This window comes from Ostrea edulis, chromosome 5 (assembly GCF_947568905.1).
Source record: "Ostrea edulis chromosome 5, xbOstEdul1.1, whole genome shotgun sequence".
Classification (NCBI taxonomy): Eukaryota; Metazoa; Mollusca; class Bivalvia; order Ostreida; family Ostreidae; genus Ostrea; species Ostrea edulis.
Window position 1 is genome coordinate 58290728 of NC_079168.1, and position 11009 is coordinate 58301736.

The window sequence follows — 11009 nt, forward strand, 5'->3', positions numbered from 1 at the left end:
TGTATATGTATGTCATCTTAAAAAGTGTGATAACCTATACATTTTATTTGATAATTTATTAGTTTTGACTCTAATAAATTGAAATAAATAAACTTTTATCAGATGATAATACGAGTATGGAGTTACCTTAAGTACGTATATTGACACTTGGTTCCAAATTCACTAATTATATAATTAATTCGTCATATGATGAAAATTGAGCTATATTTTTTTTAAAATGCACACGTTTATTTATGAATGTTTTAGTAATATCAAGCAGATCAAATATTTATGAATGTTTTAGTAATATCAAGCAGATCAAAGAGAACGATTATAACATAAAGAATTTTTTATTCATAATTCTAAGAAACATAAAGTTCACTATGTTTGATACGCAAACTGTGATCGTAAAGCGAATCATCCTTAATATTTCATCTATAAATCATCATAGTAAGAAACATTTTCAAAACAGTATTCATGTAATATATTAGAATTTGAAATTATTATTTAGTCTTTAGCGTTACAATAGAAAGGAAGAAATTAGTACAAATGACATTAATAGCTCAACCTCTTGCAGAGTAAGTTTATCAATATCGAAACAATGATAAGATAGAAAAACAGACCGGGTACATGTGATGGCTATCTGTAATGTACTATCAACAATTCTCCTAAAGAGTTAGCATTTACACTGTAAGTCTGCAAAGGTAGCCTCACACAACTTCCTTGTTCCAGTGAGATAACGGATAATTAGTCATTCATCGCTACAGCCCTTGCACAACAGTTAAGGACATTAAAGCAGGCAGACAGGTACTGTCTCCTACATGGCTTTGATCGAACTCTATAGTGCTATTCCCAACAGACTTTGAACACTGCGTGATTGATTGGTTGAATATTGTTTTACGTCCCTCTCGAGAATATTTCCCTCATATGGAGACGTCACGTGACCACTGCCCGTGAAGGGCTGCAAAATTTAGACCTATGCTCGGCGCTAATGGCCATTGAGCAGGAAGGGATCTTTATCGTGCCACACCTGTTGTGACACGGGACCTCGGTTTTTGCGGTCTCATCCGAAGGACCGCCCCATTTAGTCGCCTCTTACGACAAGCAAGGGGATACTGAGGACCTATTCTAACCCGGATCCCCACGGGGCTTGAACAAAGATCGGAATTATTGAAATATAAAACAGCTTCTGCTGCCTGGCCATCTCTCCCAGCACGACCCACCTCTTGAATGTCAACTGTACAACAACAAAAAACAAAGGTGATCATTGAAAATGACTGTTATCAGGTTATTTTATGCTTTATAAATAAATGCTCATAATTTAAGTAATGTATATATCCAGGGGTCCGTGTTTCCCCAACTCTTTTTTTCTTTTGTATTGATTATAGGAGTTCTAAGATTGATCACTGTTCGGGCCTCGCGCTCAAAATCACGTCCTCTCACCTCTGTCGGCGTGGGTTCGAATCCCGCTCTCGCCGGTACAGTGAGAAAGTTTCCCATTTTACTTTCGGAAGGTCGGTGGTCTCTTCCCAGGTACATTGTATCTGGGTTCTCTCTTCCACCAATAAAAAAAACTGGGCGCACCAGATAACTGAAAAATTGTTGAGTGTGACGGAAAACATCAATCAATCGTTATCTTCGTCTTTCATATTCAGACCGCTTATGATCATCTCTATTTTGGATCCATTTATACTATCTTTCATCATTGGACGTAACACGCTATTTCACTGATTCTTGGAAGCTAGTAGTTATGTTTAACCAATTGTTGGTAGTTTAACTGAGTGTTAGTCGTAAAAATCCGTCATGGATGCCAAAATTCTACGACCTGGGTTGGATAATAAAAGTGTTCAAGAAGTCGATAAAGGTATCAAAACCCCATGGAGGTGGGAGTGGTTGGAGAAAAGGTGAATGATGATTATCAGTACCTTCTCGCAGGAACCGAAAATCGTCTCCCTAATATTTTTAAAGTCTTATTCACAGTAGGTGTGGCACGTTAAAGTACCCTCACTGCTCAGTGGCCGTTAGCGACGAGCATAGGCCCTTCACCGGTCTTGGTGACGTCTCAATATGAGTGAAAACGTTAAGCAAGAAACAATCAATGATATTGATTATTATTGCTGTAATAATCTAAGGGTAGAGAAAACATGTAAGAACGAAGAAAGTATATGTGAAAGTGAAAAAGAAGTGACAGGAAATGCTGAGAATGCAGGCTTTTTCACCTCAAAGCTTCTGGGTGATCTTTAGATCAGCTTTTTTCATTTGCTTGCAAAATCGGGTCCGAAGTCTAGAGTAGTTTGACCTTGTGGAGAAAATTTAATAAATATTGAGACGCTACCAGCTGTACGTTAAGTACCACACATTTAGACTTACGAAAGGTGATGATAACGAATATTGATCAATCTCACAACTCCTGTAGGATCCAAGTTAGAATGGGTTCTCAGTACCCCTTGCTTGTCTTAAAAGGCGACTAAATGGGGCGGTCCTTCGGATGAGCCCACAAAAAACTGTCACAGCAGGTGTGGCACGATACAGATTCCTCCCTGCTCAAAGGTCGTAAGCGCTGAGCATAGGCCTAAATTTTGCAGCCCTTCACCGGCAGTGATGACGTCTCCATATGAGTGAAATATTCTCGACAGAGACGTTAAACAATATACAATCCATCAATCACAATTCCCACAAGCAATACAAAATGGAGCGCTGGGTAAATACGGACCCCTGAATATACCAGAGGTGAGATCAGGTTCCTAGGAGGAGTAAGCATCCCCTGTCGACCGCTCACACCCGCCGTGAACCTTTTATCTTTATCAGGTAAACGGAGTTATCCATAGTCAAAATCAGTGTGCCAAGAACGGCCTAACAATCGGAATGAAACAAGTCGGACAACATTTAACCCAATGATAGGTTGTATTGGCAAACTAGATCGTTATAACGACCATAGAATTTTGAAATGCCGTCGGATGGGACGTTAAAGGGTGCCCCGTGTCAAGGATCACAACCCCCTTGGCACGCAATATATCGTGTTCCTGATGTTCGAAAAAGAGTAGGCTCACTGGGGGTCGTCAGGGAAACTCAAACATTCACAACCAAACATAATTTAATTAGTTAACCGCCGTAAAACGGCTTAAAACCTCAATCAATAGACCCCCCTCCCCTTCGATCCAGTTCGTCTCCCAATGCCAAATAATTGCCGACGACCCTGTTGGAGACGTCATCATTGCCGGTGAAGGGCTGCAAATTTAGGACACGGGGCCTCGGGTTATTTGGTCTCGTTCGAATGACCATCCCATTTAGTAGCCTCTTATGGCAAGCGAGGGGTACTGAGGACCTATTCTAATCCGGATCTCCACGGGGTTTTTTTGGGGGGGGGATACGGTGACCGCCCAGTATTCCGACGGGTCGGTATAAAGTGAGCATTTAATCTTAACGTTTGATCGTCATAAACAGTATGAAGCACTATCATAAAACATTGCACAAGTCACAGTTTAGTCACTGTTGCTGTCAGTACGTGGTGTTGGAAAGGTCGGTGCATACAGGTTACCGACAGCTTTCAGGAAGTGAGAAGTGGTAATCTCACTGGTTTGGGACCGCTGCCATAGGGTGGTGAGACGACCGCTGGTTCTCTTGTAGGTTGTGCATTGACACTTAGAGAGGGGCCTTCTCCTGTACCAGCTGTACCTGACGTGAAACGGTCTTTTCTTCCTTGAGTATGGCGAGTACCAGCTTATTGAAGTGCAACAAGCCCCGTTGGTTTTGCTGTTAGGAGGCTGTTGGGTCTGGTGTGCCATCCTGTAAACAAAACATACAATGCATAGGTTAACAATTGGGGTTAAACAAAATGATCATATACAAATTATTTTGATACCTTCATATATGCAATTTTTTAAAAATCGTTTATATCAAATTTTACTCAGTGAACAAGTAAACTGAATAAAGATCTCTGAAATTATGTAACATTCTGTTCATGTAAGGTGTTGCTAAAACGCGGAACGGAAAATGAAATGGAAGACGGAACGGAAAATATTGTATGCAATGATATGAGGAGGCCAGCATTTTGCAAAGTAAAAGGTTTATCATGAACAAGGGAAGCAGAAATTACATAGAGAGCGGGTATCCATCCACAGAATCCACCGTTTAATATACTTCATACTAATGTATATGTATTTCAAAATCATTAACTTGCCATGAAAAATATCAATAAAGAAAAAAAATCATACTGAAAAATGAAGAAAAATACAAAGATAGGGGGTACCGTATGTTTAAGTTACAATAAAGAAAACCACTATAATTACATGTAAAACTTATACGGTATCAATAATGTCTCTTCAGTGATGCTCAACCGAAATGTTTGAAATCCGAAATAACTATGAAGTTTTAGAGCTAAATATAGCCAAAAACAGCGTGCCAAAAAAGTGGAGCCAAATTCGTCCAAGGATAAGAGCTATGCATGAGGGAGATAATCCTTAATTTTGAAATGAATTTCTAAATTTTATAACAGCAATTAAATATACATCCGTATTTTCAAGCTAGTAACGAAGTACTTAGCTACTGGGCTGTAGAGACCCTCGGAGACTAACAGTCCACCAGCAGAGGCCTCGACCCAGAGGTCATAATGTGGCCATTTTCATATACAGATATACATACATAATTACAAATTAATGAAAATAACCAATGGTACTTAGATGCCCAAATGTTTGGTGACCTCTAACCTATTTTCAACTGAATCCACAACATAACCATCTTTGCTAGTTTCGCTTTTCCATCGTCCATGCCTTTTCCAGCATCTATCACTAACACGATCTGAAGCATTGGCAACTGTCGTGGCTCCCCCCCAGCACGCATGGAATGCAAGCCTAAATTCAAGTCACCACCAACCAATTTCAACTTAGAAATTATGCTTTCTCTTGCACCAGTAAAGCTTAGCTTTTTGTTTTTGTAAATTAGTTTGCATTTGTTTTTGTCCTAAATACAGATTTGAACAAAAAATGATCGGAATCCAAACAAATGTCTGCTAAATTGATATATCTTTGAAGCATAAGAACAGGACACGCTATTGTAGAGCCTTTAGAGATGAAAATTGTATCACCATCTCTATATTGGTCTGTTTTGCTCTTGCGAATACGCAAAGCAATGTAACCATCGAAAAATATCACATCATTACAAAATAAAGAACTTAATTCATCGTAACGCAAGAAACCGGAAAAACAAATCAAAATCATACACAAATCTCTGATAACAAGTAAATCATTACAGTCTTTGAACCTCTCACACAGTTTAATCAACATTTTCGGGGATACAGGGTCCTTCCTTTTCTTCTGTGGACACGTGATACGTCTTGCGGATTCTTGTAAAAAAAAAAATTTACGAAAGCGTTCTCAGTTGAATCAACCAGCCCGTTGACATTATGTGCCCACTTAATAGAATAAACAGCTAAATTAACAGTAGAGCGAGTAGCACCAGAATCCAATAGATGAGTTAAGTACAATGCCACGTGAACCGGATGCGCTGGAATGGAATCATGACTGTCGGTGAATGAACTGTTCCCACCTTCTGAATCCGTTGAAATAAGATTTGCTGGTGCTGTCACTTTTCGAAGCTAACAAGAAATGTGCCATCCTGTCTGATAAACCATGTAAAAAATCTGTAACCCCGCTATATTTCACCATATCCTGAATATTTCGCTCAATGTTCAATCCTGTAAGAAAAATACAAATTAAAATTCTATTCTGATTGCCAAAAATCTTAGATTTCTATTTGGTCGACCAAAAATGCCATTATTTCCTCTGCCTTTGTGAGTCACATTACCTATGAAATATTTGTGAAACTTTACAAATTTTTAAAAACCAAATCTATCGCAAATAGATGGCCAGAACGGTGCAGATTTCCATTCTGGCAGCACCATTGTACCTAAAGCTTTTTCTTTCTTAGCCTTTTTACTTGTCTGAAACTATTAAAGTCGGAGGTGGTACGAACCATTTGTAGTCAAATGACCATACCTGCTTAAAAGCATCTACACCACTGCTTTCTTTGCACCAGTATTTTGAATTGAATATGTCACATTTCCTATTGTACTTACTTGCAAACCTATCGCAGGTATGCGGTCCCCACAACTTATCTAGTGATTCAAACACCCACCATTGAATCCCCCAATCATCACAATCAGGCTTTCTTCTTATCTATCAGCTACAATATTTTCTTACCTTGGTATCCACCTTGCTTCTAAGGAAATGTTATTACACTGGCATTTGTTAATAATCTCGCTATTAACGTCATTCAAAGCAATTGACACATTACCCTATTCACCGCTTCCAGTTCCCTCCATGTGGAACTACATGACGCTTCTTCTGCGTCTTAACTGTCATACATGACCGATTCAATATGCAAATGCTCATCAGAAACCAAATACCCACCAAAGCCTACATCTGAGGCATCGCAAAACATTTTAATGTCTGCAACTTTTTTCTCAGTCAACTGATTAAATCTATGACCAATCTGATTGAATTTTCCCACATTCTCTGCCCAAAAGCTAATTTCACTCTCAACTTCCTTAGTTACATACACCGGTGCCTTCCATGAGGCCCTTTCATTAATGCATTGATAAACATACCTAGTGCACAATCTAACAACATCCCCCTAAAACACCTTGCGCCAATATCAACTGACCCACTATAGCAGCAGAAAACTTTCTGCTTATAACTCTATTTTCTTCCAGCAAATGCGTCAACAGGTTTTGAAGATAAGTGCATAATTTGTCTAACCTTGCCTGGCTTAATCTCAGAACACCCTCTTTCATATCCCATACTAAACCGAGCCAAGTAATGACAAAACAAGGCTCCCACAGATATTTTTCTTCTGCTATCAAAAAGCCCAGTCTGTCCAAATCGAATCGAATTACTTCACTTAAATATTTAGCTTGTTCTTGACTTGTTGCACCTGCCAACCCATCATCAAGATACATAATAACTTTATGACCCTGTGACCTCCAAAGTTTAACCACTTCTTTGATAATCTTAGAAAAAATGTAACCTGCTGTTGCTAAGCCAAATGGCAAAACACGAAAAACGTAATACTTGCCTTCCCATTGAAAACCCCAAAAAGTAAAGAAATCAAGACAAATCATCACGTGATGATAGGCAGACTTTAAATCAAATGACAATAAATAATCTCCCACTTCGAAAATAGTCTTGGCAACTTCGCTATTTTATATTTAAACTTAAATTGAACCAATTGCTTGTTGATGTGTCTACAATCTAGGACTAGCCTTGGCTTACCTGCTTTGTTAAGAGCCACTGTCAAGGGGTTTACAACCAATGGTTTTCACTAACCATAGATATACAACCTTTGACCAATAAAGTCGAGATATCGGCAGTCACAAAAGAATGATTTTCAATTGTTGACTTATTGTTTTTCAATGAAATAGGCTTAGGATCCGTCTTGAACGGTAATTTATAACCATTTTTATGCCCCCCTTTGAAAAAGAGGGGGCATATTGTTTTGCACCTGTCGGTCGGTCTGTAGACCATGTGTTGTCCGCTCAATATCTTGAGAACCATTCACTTGATGATAATGATATTTCATATGTGGGTTAGTTACGAGTAGAAGAGGATCCTTATTGTTTTTCAGGTCAAAAGGTCAAGGGTCAATCTACTCTGGACATAGGAATATAATGTCCGCTCAATATCTTGAGAACCCTTTGCTTGAAAGACATCAAACTTGGCACACTGGTACATCCTAAGGAGTAGATGACCCCTATTGATTTTGAGGTCATATGGTCAAGGGTCAAACTGGGCATAGGAATATACTGACCATTCAATGTCTAGAGAACCCTTTGCTTGACAGACATCAAACTTGGTACGCCAGTACATCTTCAGAAGAAGATGACCCCCATTGATTTTGAGGTCAAAGGTCAAGGGTCAAACTGGACATAGGAATATACTGTCCGTCAAATATCTCGAGAACCCTTTGCGTGACAGACATCAAACTTGATACACTGGTACATCTTCAAGAGAAGATGACCCCTATTGATTTTGAGGTCACATGGTCAAAGGTCAAGGGTCAAACTTGACATGGGAATATACTGTCTGTTCAGTATCTTGAGAACCCTTTTCTTGACAGACATCAAACTTTGTACACTGATACGACTTCAGGAGAAGACGACCACTATTGATTTTGAGGTCACATGGTCAAAGGTCAAGGGTCAAACTTGACATGGGAATATACTGTCTGCTCAGTATCTTGAGAACCCTTCTTGACAGACATCAGACTTGGTACACTGATACGACTTCAGGAGAAGACGACCACTATTGATTTTGAGGTCACATGGTCAAAGGTCAAGGGTCACACTAGACAGGAATATACTGTCCGTTCAATATCTTGAGAACCCTTTGCTTGACAGACATCAAACTTGGTACACTGGTACATCTTCATGAGTTGATGACCCCTATTGATTTTTAGGTCACATGGTCAACCCACTCTTGACATAGGAAAATATTGTCTGCTCAATATTTTGAATTGATGATACTACTCTTAATTAAATGATGTGTGTGTGTATAACCCTTTTCAATTTTGCACCATGGGGGGGGGGGGGGCATATGTGTTTTACAAACATCTCTTGTTAATTACTTCTTTTATGTAATCAGTGGTACCTATATTCTCCCATGCGATCAAATGACCATTTAACCGCCATACAGGCGATTTAACTTCATTCAAAGTAGAGTGAACAAAATATTTATTATCACTATTCAGTGAATGGCTTTTCTCGCTTGAGTGATTACCACTCGAGAAATTTACCTGAACACCTGTCAATTCTACATTGCTCAAATAAACTGAGTCAGACCTAAATAAAAATTTACTCATCTTATTTTGCTTCTCGTCTGGGCACTCCTTCTTTCAGTGGCCTTTCTGCCCGCATCCGAAGCACTTCCCAGACCTGAAGCCCGACATGGATTAACATCGTCGTTGCGTCCTGATCCATAGGGCTGAAAACGATGGATCTTTTCTTTAGCTGAGTTTCCGCCAACTTTTCGTTAAAGGTGTGTAAACGACCGACTTCGCTGACAATAATGTTTCTCATTTCAGTCATCATGCAGTGTGATTAAAACCAGCCCCCCTTCTCCTATCGTCGACGATAGGAGAAGGGGGGCTGGTTTTAATCAGACTGAGTCATCATGGTACTTTGAGACGTTGTTAAAGCATTTTGAACTTCAATGTGGATGGTTCATTGAAGGTCTCTTCTGTCCACTGAAAAGTTGGAATTATCGTGCTGCAATTCTGCGCGTATTTCATGCTCGGCGTCCATAATTTGAGTTCACAGCTCGAAAGGCGGCTAGATAATGACCTCCTCATACACACAATCGAACACTATGCATCACAAGCATTTTCATTGGCTGAAAATTATAAGCCCACGAATAACATACATCACATGACTAAAAACCCGTTTATACAATATTTTTCCGCTATACTTCGAAACACGGAAAAAAATTTATTTGCATCAGTCTCTCATAAATATGCTTCATGATTAATTTTTCACAAATTTACATTCCAATGTATCTTTGAGTATTATTAATTCTAACACATATACCAGCCCCAAACAATGCTATATCAAATACAGACGAACAGTCGCTTTCATCTAATAACCCTCAGCGGGGCTCTTGCTGACCGTGTCAGTTTTCTAGTTTAGATATAAACCTGGTATAAAACATGTACAGTGTATGTATTATGTATCACATCAACTTTTAAAGCGAACGAATCCGATGTGTATAAAGGATTTGGGATGAGTTTATTTGAAAGTTCGTACATTTACTGACACCCTGCGGATTAGTGTTGAACCCGAAGTGATACAACGGGAAAGAAAGACTGAAACAGAACCAATGAAAACTGAGGTGAAGTTTACGATCCATAGTATGAGAAATTAACAGATCTATATGAAATAGGTGAAAGGCCTGTTTGGGGCTAAGGAGCAAAGACTCTGCCATGACTTTACCATTTTACCGAGTTGGCCCGAATCAACTCTTGCCCTTTGTTCGGGCTTGCTCTTCGGAGGGGGTCATCAAAGGGCCCCCGGGGGTCTGTGTTAAAAAGACGGGTCCCTAAATACTTCCGGTACCAAGATACGAGCCCTAAAAGTGATCCACTTTTGGCCCTTTTCGCCCCTTTTTATGGATGAGTTGACCCAAATTTGAGGAGGGTCTTTCCATGGGATCGCCCTGGACACCTATGGGGCCAACTTGCCCCCTTCGGATCATGGGTAATCAGGGCTGGAGCCAACCTTGAGCGCTACTTGATGGGCCAGACCGGACTCTTCCAGTATGAAAATTTTTTGCTACTCTCTTTTCCCATCGGGCCCTTTTGGGGCTAAGGCCCTACCATGGCTTTTCCATTCTTAGGAGGTGACCTCAATCAACCCTTGTCCCTTGTGGGGGCCTGCCCTTCGAGGGGTTATCGAAGGGTCCTCCGGGGGTTAGGGTTAGCACACATACATGTACCTGTATGTGGATACATGTGGTTACCTATATATAAGGTTACGGTTAGGGTTTTACCCACATACAGGTACCCATACATGTGTGCCCACGTACAGATATTTACTTACAAGTACTAACATTCAGGTGACCACATAGAAGTACCCATCTAGTGTACAGGCACCCACTAAGAGGCACCACTCTGTATATCGTTAACTAGGATAAAAAAAAATCTTAATAATCATTTACCTCTTCTCTTTTTTCTCCTTTTGGGCCTTTATAACCTGTTGGTGGAGGTCAGGCCCCCTTGCTGCCCCATGCGCATATACCATGTGCGAGTCCAACATCTTCACTACGTCTTTACAGTCTGGATGTGAACACCTTTTCAATCTGATGAAATAAATTTTAATATGTTGAAGAAGCAACTGCCTCAATCGGTTCACGCGCTCGTCTTTTTCCGTAACCGGTAAGAAGACTTGGACGTGGATCGGCGCAAGAATTACATCAAATCGATGCATTTCTTCGCCGGAAGCGCGCCTGTGGATGAGGTTAGAAGGCCAGAAGCGAATCCCTGTA

General features: G+C 40.0%; 1 protein-coding gene across 1 annotated transcript; it reads right to left on the reverse strand.

Annotated features, from left to right (window-relative positions):
* Positions 1-1234: 1234 nt before the first annotated feature.
* LOC125652421 (uncharacterized) lies at positions 1235-10802 on the reverse strand. The gene is made up of 2 exons (XM_048881618.2): positions 10683-10802; positions 1235-3765 (listed from the first exon to the last, which is right to left on the reverse strand). Exons 1-2 carry the CDS (start codon positions 10778-10780, stop codon positions 3462-3464), a joined length of 402 nt encoding a protein of 133 aa, XP_048737575.2. The 5' UTR covers positions 10781-10802; the 3' UTR covers positions 1235-3461.
* Positions 10803-11009: the final 207 nt, after the last annotated feature.

Coding starts and splice junctions, on each gene's coding strand:
- LOC125652421 (XM_048881618.2), bottom strand. CDS start 10,780: ATGTTGGACTCGCACATGGTATATGCGCATGGGGCAGCAAGGGGGCCT. Junction 3,766..10,682: donor AAGGAGAAAAAAGAGAAGAG/GTAAATGATTAT, acceptor TTTTGTTTACAG/GATGGCACACCAGACCCAAC.